The sequence below is a fragment of the Tursiops truncatus genome, chromosome 14, assembly GCF_011762595.2.
Source record: "Tursiops truncatus isolate mTurTru1 chromosome 14, mTurTru1.mat.Y, whole genome shotgun sequence".
Lineage (NCBI taxonomy): Eukaryota > Metazoa > Chordata > Mammalia > Artiodactyla > Delphinidae > Tursiops > Tursiops truncatus.
The window spans coordinates 6,127,440-6,143,614 of NC_047047.1; the positions used below are offsets into that span (position 1 = coordinate 6,127,440).

General features: G+C 45.6%; 1 protein-coding gene across 1 annotated transcript in view; it reads left to right on the forward strand.

Moving 5' to 3' along the window:
• The window catches only part of LONRF2 (LON peptidase N-terminal domain and ring finger 2), a 38,105-nt gene extending 29,379 nt beyond the window's left edge, over nucleotides 1–8,726 (forward strand). Inside the window, 4 exon segments of the mRNA XM_019931031.3 lie at nucleotides 1,712–1,737; nucleotides 1,740–1,873; nucleotides 3,349–3,498; nucleotides 6,014–8,726. Of these exon segments, the coding sequence (XP_019786590.2) occupies nucleotides 1,712–1,737; nucleotides 1,740–1,873; nucleotides 3,349–3,498; nucleotides 6,014–6,208 (505 nt within the window). The 3' untranslated portion in view covers nucleotides 6,209–8,726.
• Nucleotides 8,727–16,175: the final 7,449 nt, after the last annotated feature.

A 16,175-nucleotide genomic window follows, 5' to 3' on the forward strand; every position in this document is an offset into this window, starting at 1 on the left:
GGGTAACCGAGGAGAGACAGGTCCTCCAGGGAGAGAGCAGACAGGAGCCCTGGCTCACCCGTGGCCAAGCCCAGGAGAGGGGGAGAATTCAGCTGATTTTTTGGACAAATTTCTAATGGCCTCATGTGGGCAAACATGAGAGCCTCGATGCCCTGGATGCTGCAGAGTTGGCAGCCAAGTTCCTGGCCACAGACCAGGTGAGATGTTTATCGCAGGAACAGGTTTTGTGGCTGAGACCGACTTTGGAGGAGCTGACATGTGAGCTGGGGCACCGAGGCCTCCTTTGAAGGGGCTCTTCAGGCGGCTGCATGCACACTGCAGCTGTGGGTAAGACAGACCCTTAGGAAGGAGGGCGCTTTACTGGTGATCCAGGCAGAGGTGTGATAACTCTGTGCAGGTGTGTAACTTGGGAGTCCTCCCTCAGCATTAGTTCGGAGGTGTGTAGTGCAGTTGTTCATCCACTTTAGCATCAGATACCCTTGGGTTCAGATGTCGGCTCTGAATCTTCCTGTGGCCTAGATCAGTTTAATTTTCCTGAGCCTCCATGTTCCTGTGAGGCTTGGATGAATACGTATGATAAATCGCTCTGTGTAATGCTTGACACATCGTAGGCACGATCGATACCATCAGGATGTGGGGGACAATGGGAACCGTGACTGTGGGTAGGGTCACGCGGGAGAGCTTTGGAGTGAGGATACAGTGTCCCGGGCAGCCCCAGTGTGGTGGGGACACGTGGAGGATGCAGGTGGTGAAGGGAGGGACCGGTCAGGGAGGGCGAGAGTGCTGGGTCAGCGACAGGTCAGCTGGGGTGTACCAGCCTCACGTGTGACTCCACTGGGCTCGTGTCGGTAGAACAGCGGGGTCTCGAGGTGTGATGGGGAGACAGGGAGATGAAGACAGTGCTTTTTTTAAAAAAATTATTTATTTATTTATTTTTGGCTGTGTTGGGTCTTCATTGTTGCACGTGGGCTTTCTCTAGTTGCAGAGAGCGGGGCCCACTCTTCGTTGCAGTGCGTGGGCTTCTCATTGCAGTGGCTTCTCCTGTGGAGTGTGGGCTCTAGGCACACGGGCTTCAGTAGTTGTGGTACGTGGGCTCAGTAGTTGTGGTACACAGGCTTCAGTAGTTGTGGCACGTGGGCTCAGTAGTTGTGGCTCACGGGCTCTAGAGCACAGGCTCAGTAGTTGTGGCGCACGGGCTTAGTTGCTCCACGGCATGTGGGATCTTCCCGGACCAGGGCCTGAACCCGTGCTCCCTGCATTGACAGGCGGATTCTCAGCTACTGCGCCACCAGGGAAGTCCCAAAGACGGTGCTTGTAGATGCCTTTCTGCAGCAGTTTGTTGGGGAGGAAAACAGCATGGGGGAGGGGAGCAGAGTCTGAGGGGCGGGGGGTGGGGACAGTGCTCTAGTGCCCCGGCCAAGGGGGCTGGGGGGCCACATTTCGGGTCCACCTGTCCCCACCCCACTGGTTAGAAGGGCTGAGGCACAAGTACCCCGTCCCCGCCGGCCCTTCTCTTGCCACGTCGCACATCAGTGTGTTTCTCATCGGCTGCTGGTCTCTTGGAGGAAATAACCTTGCTGCTCTGGCATGGAGATGCTGTTTGTTTCATTTGGCTTTTTATTCCTTTAAGACCCAGGATTGCATCTGGGGAGAACTGAAGACCCTCCTGCATTTTTAAAGTCAGGGTTGTTTCTCCCGCCTGTCCTGCCAGGATCTCAGAGTACGGCTGCATGCTGGAGATAAGGACGTCAGGACGTTCCCCGACGGCAGCTCCGTCATGGATGCCGTCGGGATTAGCCGCTTCCGGGTTTTGAGCCACCGTCACAGAGACGGCTACAACACGGCAGATATTGAGTATCTGGAAGATGAAAAGGTGAGTAGTCACACCCACGGTGCCAGCTCTGTCCCCTTGCCAGCTGCTGTTTCTGGTCATCTGTGGGCACCGGGCCTTGTGGGGCAGAGGGCAGAGTGCAGCGAGGTGAGCTCTGAGGTCTGAGGCCCAGGGAGCTGAGCGTGAAGAAGACTGAGTGCGGTGGCTCTCAGGGTCCCTCTTCTATGCTGATAGAGGGTTTATTGACTATCATTGTGGATGATGACTTTTGGGGGTGTATGTATATATTTTAAAATGGTAGTTTAATAGCTACCACATGAAATAATTTTAGTTTTTTTTAAAAGAAAACTCTCCACTACATATGAATATTTGATTTGTATTATATAAATCAAATTGAGAATGGTCATGTGTGTTATAATCTGATTCCTCAGTTTACCTCAATTTTCATAAATGCTGTTGTTTTATAATCAGGAAGGACCTTAGTGCTTTATTCCCATTTTACAGATGGGAAAATTCTCTCCTAAAGCAGCTGAGCAACTGGCCGAAGCTTCCACACAAGAGGCAATGATGGAGCCAGAACAAACCTGGGTCCCCTGGTCCTCAGCCCAGAGCTGTTCCTGCTCACCTGTTCCTAGGTGTCCCTACCTAGGACTGAGCCTTGCTGGGCAGTGAGAGGGGCCCCGGGCAGCAGGGCGCATCCGTCTGAAGCCTAAGGGCCTCCCCCTGGCATCAGGCTCAGGCCGTGGATGCACTGTCGCTGTAACGTGTCTATTGGAATATAATGTGGTGACGTGGAATATAAGTTTTAAAATGTTATAACTCTTTGACTTGGTAATTCTGCTGCTGAGAAACTAACCTGAGGAAATGACAGCCCCTTCTCTCACACACACATGCAAAACCACTTTTGCGTAAATACTTATAGTACTTGTATTATTTTATTTTATTTTATTTTATTATTTTTTTAACATCTTTATTGGGGTATAATTGCTTTACAATGGTGTGTTAGTTTCTGCTTTATAACAAAGTGAATCAGTCATACATAAACATATGTTCCCATATGTCTTCCCTCTTGCGTCTCCCTCCCTCCCACCCTCCCTATCCCACCCCTCCAGGCTGTCACAAAGCACCGAGCCAATATCCCTGTGCCATGCGGCTGCTTTACTTGTATTATTTTAAAATGTATCTTACGTGAATGGTTGAGTAAATCATGGCACAGCTCCGATATAGGATTGCATGTACTCATTAAAAATGATTCATGATAACATCGGGTCCGTGCTTATATTAAGAGAAACATCTGGATGTTACAGACGGACAGACAGACAGGGTAGATAGAGCTCCACTGTGTAAAAAAAGTGAAGATTTCTATGTTGAGCATATAGCTTGTTTATAAAACACTGATGAATTACTGACGTGTCAGATGCCAGGAATCCGCTCAGCAGACGTGGCCGCAGTCCCTGTGGGATGGACACGCGTGTGATAATGAACTGTTGAAAAGGTTGTCTCTTCTCCTTGCTCAGGTGGAAGGTGCAGCGTATGAAGAGCTCACCGCCCTGCATGAGTCCGTTTATCAGCAGTCTGTGTCCTGGTTTGCTTCACTTCAGGATCACATGAAAGAACAGATCTTAAGCCACTTTGGGTTAATGCCCGACAGAGAACCTGAGCCTCAGGTATCCTGTCCTTTCTTCTTTTGTCATGCTGTTATTTCCTGCCGTAATGTGCTGAGACACATTATGCTGGGGAAAACTTGGCAGTACCTGCTATGCTGTTTATTCCATTATGGTCGCTTATGAACCAGTTCATTTATCAGCAGCCCAAAGAAGCCCCTGGTATAGTAGCATGCGCCTTTTGGAGCAAAGCGATACATGCTTTCTGATTAATACTACATGAAGGTAATTTCTTTTCTCTCAGAAATCAGTTTATTCTGATCGGCTGTAAGCTTTTGTACTTCTCCCACCAACATGGGAAGATTTAGTAGTCATTTTAGTATATGGGCAGGAACACTTTATGTTTTGCATGTAAGATTGCCCTGCACCCAATGAACAGGCGTTGGATAAATGAAGAGAAAATCCCCAACTCTCGTTAAATCGGAAACTTTCCTCGCCCTCGATCCCATCATCGTGGGCTTTCTCCCTGCTCCCAGGACTGCTCTCAGTGACACTGGTTCTTTAAGTGATGAATGGGTTTCAGGTCTGTGAAGCATTTGTAAGTGCAGATGACTCCACTTCTCTGCATTTGGGTGGCACAGGTGGGGATGGTGTGCGCTTGTGACTGAGAGTGTATAGTTCGTCCTACTGTGCCCGCTCACCTATCCTGGAGAAAGGGGGGCAGGGCCAGGTCTCAGCAGGTTTACGGTCAGATGAAATGTCTTTTGTATCTTTTCCATCCATTTTTATGTTCTTTTTCTGTCTCTTGGGGGCTTCTGTCTTTTACCCCCACTTGAGTTCTGTCTTTTCCAAACCCAAGACAGTGCTTTCAGCCTCAGCTCACCTCCGAGTCCTTTCTCACCCTCCACTCTGTTATAACCCCTCCTCCTCTGTTCTGTAGCCTGGATTCAGAAAGCAAGGTGATTAGACTAACTTGATTGAGGTATGAATCATTCTTTTTTCTAGGAGTTTTTGCTTATTAACCCCAATTAATCTCTAATTGTAACACATTGCATGATGGGAGTGGCTTAAAAACAACAGAAATTTATTATTGTACAGTTCTGGAGGTCAGAAATCCGACACAGGTCTCACCAGGCTATGACCAAGGTGATGGCAAGACTTTCTTCCTTCTTGGAGGCTCTAAAGGAGAATCCATTTCCTGACCTTTTCTGGCCTCGAAAGGCTTGCGGTGTTCCTTGCCTCTCACCCGTTTGTCCGTCTTCCAGGCCAGCAGCTTGCACCTCTGACCCCTTTTCCACAGACTCATCTTCCCCTGATCACAGCCCAGAACAGCTCCCTGCTGGAAAGACCCTTGCGATGAGGCTGAGCCCACCGAGGTGGGGGAGATCCAGCATAAGCGCTCCATCTGCAGGTCCCTGACTCACTCGCATCCGCAGTGTCCCTTCTGCCGTGTAAGCTGCCGTAGCCACGGGCTTCAGGAACTGGGGGGTCAACGCCTTCGGGAGACCATTAGTCTTCCTACCACAGAGGATTTTAGGTCCTTTGTGGGAGATATTTTTATGCCAAGGCCCTTCCCATTAATCATGCTACTCAGTTTCTCCCCACTCGGTAAGATGAGGAGGGAAAGGGAGGGTGTGAATCACACAGAAGGCTGTTTTGTCCAACACTTGGGCCTTCTTCCCTTGGAGAGGAGACGGGTGCCTTGCACACAGTGACGTGGGCTGCCTGTGCACTTTGGCCTCTGTGTTACTCCTGATCTCTCACCCTGCGTACTTTGGCCTCTGTGTTACTCCTGAGCTCTGGTGAGGCTAGAGCCACCCTCCCTGGTTCCCAGTTTGGATTCTGAAGTCAAGACATTAGAAGCAGGGCGCCTTGGATGCCTTGGTTCCAGTACCAGGACTATTGAGAACAACTTTGTGATCAACTTTTGCTTAGAGCTCATTCCAGAAGTGCCTGCTGCTTGGTTATGTGAAATAAAGGCTCTCAGGTCGCTTACTAGTTCATATATATCTACATGTATAATTAATAGTAACTATTAATAATATATAATTATAGTAATTTCTTATATATATATATTTAACAATAACTCATATATATAGATGTTTCATATAGAGGTACATTTGTCACTGACTGTATTATAAGGTTTATCTTACTGTAACACTCAAACTTGCACACCTACTGTGTGCTTTATAAACATTGTGCTGTATATAACATATTTAAGACTTAAAGAACAGCAGCAGAACATTGGACAGTAGAGGTAAAAATTATAGTCTCCTTTTCTGGCTGGTCATATGTTCTGAACTAGAGCTTTGAGAGAACAAGGGTGACTAATCCGTAGCGTTTCCCTGTGGAAGATGCTTCTCTTGACACATTCTTCCTTTTGTGAGTTTCCCCACATTTCAGTGTGTGACGTGACAGTAAGCTTTGTGTTTTGAGGGCTGAATGAATTGCGCGGTAGACCTCAGAGAGAAGACGGCATTTAATTCTTGTTCACGTGTCTGCGGGTAAACAAAAGACCATTTGGGGGGAACAGGCTTGTATTGTAGGTGCTAATTTTGTGCTTCCCTTTGTTTTGCAGAGTAACCTTAGTGGTCCTGCCTGGTCCTGGTGGATCCTGGCAGTGCTGCCGTTGGAGCGGAAGGCTCAGCTGGCCATACTCAGCATGATCTCGCTGAAGGAGCGTCTGCTCGCCATTCGGCGAATACTAGCCATCATCACGCGTAAGATGAATAGTCGGCAAGAGCTGGTTAACGGCCGGGAGAGAAATAATTGATTTTCTCTCTCAGGGTTTCTGGAAGCCCTTGTGTTTTTATGAGGAGTTCCAGGCACGGACGAGTAACATCCATCCATCGTGCTTTGTAAAATGCTTGTTGATAGGGTTACACATTGGAACACTTAGCAAACCTTGACCCCTACTCAAAAGTTGGAAGTCTGGAAGCCCTTGTGTTTTTATGAGGAGTTCCAGGCACGGACGAGTAACATCCATCCATCGTGCTTTGTAAAATGCTTGTTGATAGGGTTACAGATTGGAACACTTAGCAAACCTTGACCCCTACTCAAAAGTTGGAAGTCTGTGCCTGGTGGCATCTGACTCTGTACAAGGTTAGCCTGAAATTTGAATGGATCCCATGGTTGGAAAACAACCTAAGAAAATCTCTCTGAACCAGATGTTTTCGGTGTGTAGTTCACTCACAACAGGGGACAACCCAGATGATTGACAGGTGGTTTAGGTTTTGCAAGAAAGAAGACTCCCTTCCCAGTGAAGTGTTCCCATCATGCTTTGGAGGGAAATCACGTTTTTACCTGGAAGCATATTTCTCAGAGTACAGGCTAACCAAAAACGCACTTAGGCTTTGAGTGTCACTGTGAAGTTGTCTGTGAAGGAATCAAACAGTTGTCTAGCGGCACGGCTGAAGTTAGTCCTTACCCGAGGAGTAGTACAGAACGGGTTAGAACTGCGTTTTGTGTCCTGCCGTAGTTCAGATGTTGTAAATTGCATGTTTTAATTAATATCAAAATACAAGAAGGGTACCTTGGATATAGAAAAATCTGAAAACAGTATAGTTGATTTGAGGGTATGTACTTACACACACACACACACACACACACACACACACACACAACAAAGAATGAATAAAGGGAGCTAAAACTGTACATGTACTGGGATGTTCAGAATACAACCAAAGGAGTGCAAAGAACCCCTTGAAACCAACCCTGTCTCATTAATTCAGTGGATGTGAAGCATGTAGGAAATGTCATCTTTCTACTCAGATTGGCATTAGAAACTAGGCCCATCAGTAAATTTGAGTTCACCATCCATCCACTAATATATGAAGACATTAAAAAGCTGCTATGAAATGGGTATCTGCCTATGCCAGGAAAACACATCAGGACAGTATACAAGGAGAGGGAGGCAGGTATGGGATGTAAGCATGTAGCAAGTTTTTCTCCAACCCCAACCTGAAAATTATATTTGTTTTCTTTTTTAGTAAGTTTTACATTGATCAGACCAGATGTTATCTATTAAAAAGCAGTGGTGGGGCTTCCCTGGTGGCACAGTGGTTGAGAGTCCGCCTGCCGATGCAGGGGACGCGGGTTCGTGCCCCGGTCCGGGAAGATTCCACATGCCACAGAGCGGCTGGGCCCGTGAGCCATGGCCGCTGAGCCTGTGCGTCCGGAGCCTGTGCTCCACAACGGGAAAGAACCCTGAACGAACCCTGAATTGAAGAATTGAACCCTGAATGTTGCCAAGTATCCCCTCCTCTCTACTAGGCCTAGATGCTTAAGTCTAAGCCGTTGACTTCAGTCTCCTAGAAGAAGGTCTTTTCACCCTTACAGTTGCTCACGTTAACTTCACCTGTCACTTACCCACTGCTAAAAAAAATTACCAACATCTGCTGGATCCTATAAAGTAGCTTTTAGTAGTGGATCTTAGGTGTATATTCTAGTAGTGCGTATTGAAATATTAGGATGTTTCAGCAGCATAAAATAAAGGAGAAGTTAAAGTACCACCATTGTACTTGGCCACGTTGGGAACCGTACCTCTGATTTGTGCCCGGGTCTTAATGTGTAACGGTGACTGAGTAACAATACAGAGAGGTCCATGCCATTGAAGGAAGAGTTTACTGTTATTCGCAGTTCTGTTAGAAATGAGAGGCATGGCACTCGGGGCTACTTGGGGAAGCACCCAGCGTCCGGAGGCAGAGACAGCAGTGAAGGGAAGGCATGGGGCAGTGTATTTTGGCAGGAAAGGGGAAACGGCATGGCTCGTTTGTATAATGTCGGTGGGCTGTGGGCTGCAGGGTGGTCTCTAGTTGTCTGGTACCGGCCCTGGGTGATTCGGGCAGAGGAATATTGCCTCTTGGAGGGTAAGAGCCGTCAGAGGAGGTGGCTCAGAGTGTGAGCGCTGGATTGTTGGGTTTTGTATGAAAGTCGTGCTCCCTTGTGAGCCCTTTGCTGTCTCTTAAGTATTGGCTACCCCAGAAGGGGCCACCTCTCCCCTGTCAGGGAGGCCCCCAAGAAGTCAAAATATCATAAAAATATTTTTTAAAAACATGATTAATACAATTAGTCCTCTGTTGTTTTGACATCATATTAAGGAAACTTGGGGTGATAACAGAGACAATGGAGACATTTAGAGAATAGGGCATAAGTTACCTTAAACAGCATAGAAAGCATTTTTTATGAGAGTAAAATAAAGCACAGGGGAACACTGGTGAAGGTATAAGGAGTCCTTGAGGTCGGCTCATAATTAAGTTTCCCATTTATATGGCATTAGCCGAGATCACAGATCTGGAATTTTGGGGGGGAGGGGTTCTTTAATAATATTTTGGGGAGTTGCAAAGTGTGTTAAAAGTATTAGTCTGGTAATAATATCTTGGTGCATTTCTTGGGTCAAGATGGCAGGTCGAGCAGTTGTGCTATTGGAGGGTATGATCTGGTAATTTAACAAAGTATATTAGCGATTAGTGGTGTCAACCTTTTTGGAAAAAAAAAATAATCAGTTCAGCCCGCACAATTGAGCTTATTCATAAATAGCAGAGGAATTGCAATTTGGGACCAGCAAGCTATGGTGAACCACAGGCAAGTTTGGAGAGCAATCCTGTTGTTTTTGGATGGAGTGTCCTATAAGTATCAATTAAGTCCATCTTGTTTAATGTATCATTTAAAGCTTGTGTTTCCTTATTTATTTTCATTTTAGATGATCTGTCCATTGGTGAAAGTGGGGTGTTAAAGTCCCCTACTATGAATGTGCTACTATCGATTTCCCCTTTTATGACTGTTAGCATTTGCGTTATGTATTGAGGTGCTCCTATGTTGGTTGCATATATGTTTACAATTGTTATCTCTTCTTGGATTGGTCCCTTGATCATTATGTAGTGTTCCTCTTTGTCTCTTGTAATAGTCTTTATTTTAAAGTCTATTTTGTCTGATATGAGAATTGCTACTCCAGCTTTCTTTTGATTTCCATTTGCATGGAATATCTTTTTCCATCCCCTCACTTTCAGTCTGTATGTGTGCCTAGGTCTGAAGTGAGTCTCTTGTAGACAGCATATATGTGGGTCTTGTTTTTGTATCCATTCAGCCAGTTTATGCCTTAAACTACATTTAAGGTAATTATTGATATGTATGTTCCTATTCCCATTTTCTTAATTGTTTTGGGTTTGTTATTGTTAGGTTGTTTCCTTCCCTTTTGTTTCCTGCCTAGAGAAGTTCCTTTAGTATTTGTTGTAAAGTTGATTTGGTGGTGCTGAATTCTCTTAGCTTTTGCTTGTCTGTAAAGGTTTTAATTTCTCCGTCAAATCTGAATGAGATCCTTGCTGGGTAGAGTAATCTTGATTGTAGGTTTTTCCCTTTCATCACTTTAAATATGTCCTGCCACTCCCCTCTGGCTTGCAGAGTTTCTGCTGAAAGATCAGCTGTTAACCATGTGGGGATTCCCTTGTATTTTATTTGTTGTTTTTCCCTTACTACTTTTAATATTGTTTCTTTGTATTTAGTTTTTGATAGTTTGATTAATATGTGTCTTGTTTCTCCTTGGATTTATCTTGTGTGGGTCTCTCTGGGCTTCCCTGACTTGATCGACTATTTCCATTCCCATATTAGGGAAGTTTTCAACTATAATCTCTTCAAATGTTTTCTCAGTCCCTTTCTTTTTCTCTTCTTCTGGGACCCCTACAATTCGAATGTTGGTGCATTTCATGTTGTCCCAGAGGTCTCTGAGACTGTCCTCGATTCTTTTCATTCTTCTTTCTTTATTCTGCTCTGTGGTAGTTATTTCCACTGTTTTATCTTCCAGGTCACTTATCCGTTCTTCTACCTCAGTTATTCTGCTACTGATTCCTTCTAGAGAATTTTTAATTTCATTTATTGTGGTGTTGTCATTGTTTGTTTGTTCTTTAGTTCTTCTAGGTCCTTGTTAAATGTTTCTTGCATTTTCTCTATTCTATTTCCACGATTTTGGATCATCTTTACTATCATTATTCTGAATTCTTTTTCAGGTAGACTGCCTATTTCCTCTTCATTTGTTAGTTCTGGTGGGTTTTTATCTTGCTCCTTCATCTGCTGTGTATTTCTCTGTCTTCTCATTTTGCTTATCTTACTGTGTTTGGGGTCTCCTTTTCGCAGGCTGCAGGTTTGTAGTTTCCTTTGTTTTTGGTGTCTGCCCCCAGTGGCTAAGGGTTGGTTCAGTGGGTTGTGTAGGCTTCCTGGTGGAGGGGACTGGTGCCTGTGTTCTGGTGGATGAGGCTGGATCTTGTCTTTCTGGTGGGCAGGTCCACGTCTGGTGGTGTGTTTTGGGGTGTCTGTGAACTTAGTATGATTTTAGGCAGCCTCTCTGCTAATGGGTGGGGTTGTGTTCCTGTCTTGCTAGTTGTTTGGCATAGGGTGTCCAGCACTGTAGCTTGCTGGTCGTTGAGTGAAGCTGGGTGTTGATGTTGAGATGGAGATCTCTGGGAGAGCTTTCACCGTTTGATATTACGTGGAACTGGGAGGTCTCTGGTGGACCAGTGTTCTGAACTTGGCTCTTCCACCTCAGAGGCACAGGCCTGACACCCAGCCGGAGCACCAAGACCCTGTCAGCCATGTGGCTTAGGTCAGGACAGAACGTTACCTTCTCATAATATGCCAAGTTCCTTATGTCACCTACTCTGTTTAAGGCACTGAGAAATTTTGGAAAGCACTAACTCCTGCCCCCAGTCATTTAGGAATGGCCTGGTTTCAGCATTTCTGCCAACATGATTATTTTTAATAGAAAAAATTAGGCCTTTACAGTATTGACATATATCTCCTTTTAACAGCTGTGGATCAGAAGAAGCAGGGGCCAGTACATTGGGTGTCCTGTGACTCTCTCAAAGGGTGAGAGTTTATGAGTTGCCAAGGGGGTGGATCTGAGATTCAGAAGGACCAAAGGCGATACTTTTGGCCAAGGTATTTGGACGGTCTCTACAAATTTTGCCAAATGAGTTTTAATAGTGCTGTTAGCACTTTCAACTAACCCTGAGGATTGAGAATGGTGAGCCCAGTGAAAATGTAAAACTGGCCAGACAGCACAGACTTGTTGTAGCACTTGACCTGTATAATGAGTTCCTTCTATCATGAAGCTCGAGAGGGGGTCCCCAGGAAGGAATAATCTTTTATAACAAAATTTTAGCCATAGAAGCAGTTGTATATCTACAAGGGAAAGCTTCACTCTGGTGAAAAAACGTACAGACCATGATTAAAACATTTATATCTATGAGATGGGGGAAGCTATGAAATCCATTTGACAAACCTTGAATGGTCCATCAGGCAATTCAGAATGCCCAGGAGTAATGTGAACACGTTTCCCTGGATTGTATTTTGGACAGGTGGGACAAGCAAGGTTAGTACGTCTTGTAGCTTTATTATTTTCCCACCAATATTAGTTCATGAGTGCTTTGTCACTGGACCAGTGGTTTAATGCATGTACAGTGGCAAGGAATGCTTATCGGCTATAGATAAAAATGTTTGTGGTTTTGCCTTTGACCAAAGAGTGAGAGTGTATAATTCAGCCTGTTGGGCCAAAGTAGCCGTAGGTAGAGGTGCTGTCTCAGTGACTTCAAGAGAAGTTGTAATAGCAAATACAGCATGATGTTCACATGTTCATCTTTTAAATAGGAGCCATCAGTAAACCGTGAAGAACCTACACTGGTCAGAGGAGTCTCCTCTGAGTTAATACGGAGAGTCAAAAGGTGGTCTGTGGGGGCTTCCCTGGTGGCGCAGTGGTTGAGAGTCCGCCTGCTGATGCAGGGGACACGGGTTCGTGCCCCGGTCCGGGAAGATCCCACATACCACGGAGCGGCTGGGCCCGTGAGCCATGGCCACTGAGCCTGTGCATCCGGAGCCTGTGCTCCGCAACGGGAGAGGCCACAACAGTGAGAGGCCCGCGTACCGCAAAAAAAAAAAAAAAAAAAAAAAAAATATGGTGGTCTGTCAGTGTTAAACAGTCATGAGGAGTTTCATCAGTGAAGAGGGAAGAAAAACAGGATTGAGGTTATCACAACACGAAAGAGTTATGTGAGGAGCAGTTAGCAGAAGGATTTCATAGGTGTAATGAGAATTCAGGAGGGCTTCACTACATGGGTACAGAGATGGTTAAAGGGGATCCCGTGATTCTCTCTTTGGTGGCCTTAACCAGAAGGGCAGCGGCAGGAATGGCTCTGAGGAAAAGGGAATATCCCAGTGCCGTAAGTTACAGCTGTTGGCTCTAATACCCTATGGGTTGATGACGGTCCCCGTGCTTTTGGGCAAGTACTTCAAGGCTGTTCTCTTCCTTCTCACCTGCGAAGAGGGAACAGGAAGCTGGTATTGAGGATGTCCAAGGGTAGGTGGTGTCATTAAACTTTTCTTAAAGACTTCAAAGCTGTGGCATGTTGATCTCCTCTAATGGTGGGGTCAGGTTTGCTGCTTTCTAATACAGCATATAGAGGCTGGGCCACAAGAGAGAGATTTGAAATCCAGTTTTGAGGGCAGCCAGCTAGCTCCAGAATACCTTGTAATTGGGGCAGAGTTTTAGGCTTTGGGAAGTTCAGGATGCCATGACGCCTACCTGGATACAAATGTAGTCCTTCTTCTGAGATTGGGTGCCCAAAATACTGAACTTGAGTTTGGGCAGACTGCAATTTTTCTTTGGAGACTTTATGTCCCTTAAGCCAAAAGTTTCCACAGGTGGATGCCGTCCTCCTCTGAAGAGGTTTGAGAAGGAGAACATAGAAACAAATCATCTATACAGTTGACCCTTGAACAGCATGGGTTTGAAGTGCCCGAGTCCATTTATATGTGGACTTTTTTTTTTTTTCCAGTAAATACCCACTACAGTACTACATAACCTGCAGGTGGTTGGATCCATCGATGTGGATATGAAGGGCTGACTGTAAAGTTACACTCAGATTTTCAACTGCATGGGGGGTCGGCATCCCTAGCCCCCGCGTTATTCAAGGGTCAACTGTATATTGTAACAGTAGAGCCTGCAGAAGACTTTATTTCACCCAAATCAGGTTTCAAGATTTGTGGAAAGTAAGAGAGACTTTGTGTGAAACCCTGGAGCATTACTGTTCACGTGTATTATGGTCCTTCCTAGGTGAAGGCAAAAAGATATTAGCTACTTTTCTCAACTGAAATACCAAAGTACACACTGTATAATTCAGTTACAGTGAAAAAGTTTGCTTCCAGGGGAAATGGATGTCAGTTGTGTGTGAGGGTTCGGAACAACAGGTTCAAGGGATAACAGTGTATTGCTTGGAGGACCTGGATAAACCTCTCTCCTTGGCCCTTGGGTTTTCTCACAGGCAAAATAGGAGTGTTATAGGGATCAATGCAAAGGATAATGAAGCCCTGAGCTTTGTAATCTTCTATTATTGGCTTTACACTTCGAAGGGCTTTTTTACTTACAGGGTATTGACCAATTCCCTAGGGAAAAGTTCTGAGGGATCTGTCTGAATCCTAATGGGAGGTACACTGTGGATTTTGTCAGTATGAGTTGGAGATTTTCCCTATAAGTAAGGTGGTAGCTGATTCAGATGATCAGTCTTCAGAACCAGCTTCAGTGCCATCAGAGACAGAGCAAATAAAAGATGCCTGAGGGTCATTTAATTCACCTGATTGGCTAGTTTGATTTCAACTGTGTCACGTTCTATAATTATTTTCCCCTTTAGGGAGACAAAAATTTCAGGATGATCCTTTTCTAAGAAGTCTAGGCTTAATAAATGAATAGGGGCAGAGGAGCTAAGGCGAAAAGGATGAGCGTCTCTCAAAGAGCCTAAACAAAAGGGACTAGTTTCAGAGACAGGACCCTCTTGATGTTAGAGATCCCCACTGTTTCAAGTTCAGGGACTGAAACTTTAGTTAGTTCATAGAGTGGGGAAGCCAACAGAGAAAAGTTAGGAACCCAAGGTGAGCAATAACCAGCCAAACCCAGGAATTCACCGAGCTGTTGCTTGGTAGTGGGTCTAGGGAACCCTGTGTTAGCCGAGCTCTTTTTGGAGATAGCGGAATCCTTCAGCGCTTAGATGGTGACCTAGGTAGTGAACAGTGTCTGGAGATAATTGTAATTTTTCCTTAGAGACTTTGTGTCCTTTCCAGCTCACTGTTGGAGCAAATACAAGGGGTCTTTTGTGGATGCCTCTTGGGTAGCTGAGCACAGCAGGGGATCTTCTACATACTGTGAAAGGGTTGATTTCCCGGGAACTATAGGGCGCTTATGTCTTGGTGGAGCATTTGGGAGAAATAAGAAGGGGCCCCAGTGAGTCCTCGAGGCGTGAGTGTCCAGGTATATTGCTGATTGTTCCAAGTAAGGGCAGGTAGATGCTGGCTTTTGGGGCCTAAGGGTTGTTGAAGAAAGCTGAACAGAGGTCTACGGCAGTGAAGCATTTCAAATCAGGTGGAACCTGTGACAGAGGGTTTTGGTTTCAGGACGACTGGAAAAGGGGTTACCTGCAGTTGACCTTTGAACTTCATGGTCTGAACTGCGTGGGTTCACTTTTGTGTGGATTTTCTTTCAGTAACTAGTACTACAGTGCTACACGCTCCAAGGTTGGTTGCATCTGGGGAAGTGAAACCACGGATGTGGAGGGTGGATTGTGAAGTTATATGCGGATTTCAACTGCATAGGGGTTGGCGCCCCTAATGCCTATGTTGTTCAAGGGTCGCCTGCATCTTACTAGGTAGCTCTCAGGGCATGGACAGATCGCCGTCCCCGTCCATTAAGTTTCCAGACCGGTAAGATGGGCGTGTTGCAGGTCTGGTGCAGGGAACGGTTAGCTCCTGCTTGCTTAAGTCTTCTGCTTTGGCTGTAAGGCCTTGTATGGTCTCAGGCTTCGATGGATATTGAGGTAACTTAGGGAGAGGTTTAGCTACATCTATCTGAACCTTTATATTAGGTTCCACACTTTTTATTCTTCCAATGTCAGTATTACAAGCAGCCCACAAATGTTTGGGTATGTCAGTTAAATTAGGGGGCTTTTGTTGAACTTTCTCTTCTCTGTCTCGGAAACACTACAAGGAACATAAAAGATCAGGTTCAGGTTGGTCAGGAAATTCTAAGGTGAGTTTTCCATTGGAAGCAAAACATATTAGACCTTCTCAGATTTCCAACTGATAGAATGACGGGGGCTGGGTCGCATAGCACAAAGGAAGTTTCTTCAGTGAAAGGTCCCAGAGTCATTTGTACCAGTTGAGATGAAAATTCTCTGAACTTTATTAGCTACCCCCACGATGGGAACCTCCTTTTTACTCCGAGGAATTTGTTGTCCTGTGAGGGTGGGATTTAAAGTAGAAAATGCAACTCTGGTATCAACTAAAATTTGGCACGTTTTCCCATTAATTTTAATTTTAGTTTCCCCTTGGCGGTTTATGGGAACTACTGGTAATAGTTTGAGAGCAATCTGGTTTTTCAGTGCCCCAGTTGATTACAGCTGTGACACCAGTCTTTGGACCAACATTTTTCAAAAATGGAACCCTTAGGAGACTGCAGCGCAGGTGGTGTTTTGCGTCTCTGGCCCTGGAGCCGTTGTATCTGTAAGGCTGTTAGTTCGGTGGATTTCTGTGTGCAGTGTTGCTCCGGGGTCCTTTCAAAATGCTCAGCTGTCCTCACGAGTTTAGACAGGCCTGTGGCCTCCCATCCTATTTCCTGCCTTCTTGCCAGTCCATTAATCTCATGAGATAATCCATTTACAAAGAGGGCACCTAGAGCAGGCTGTCTGGGTTATTTATCCTATGGAACC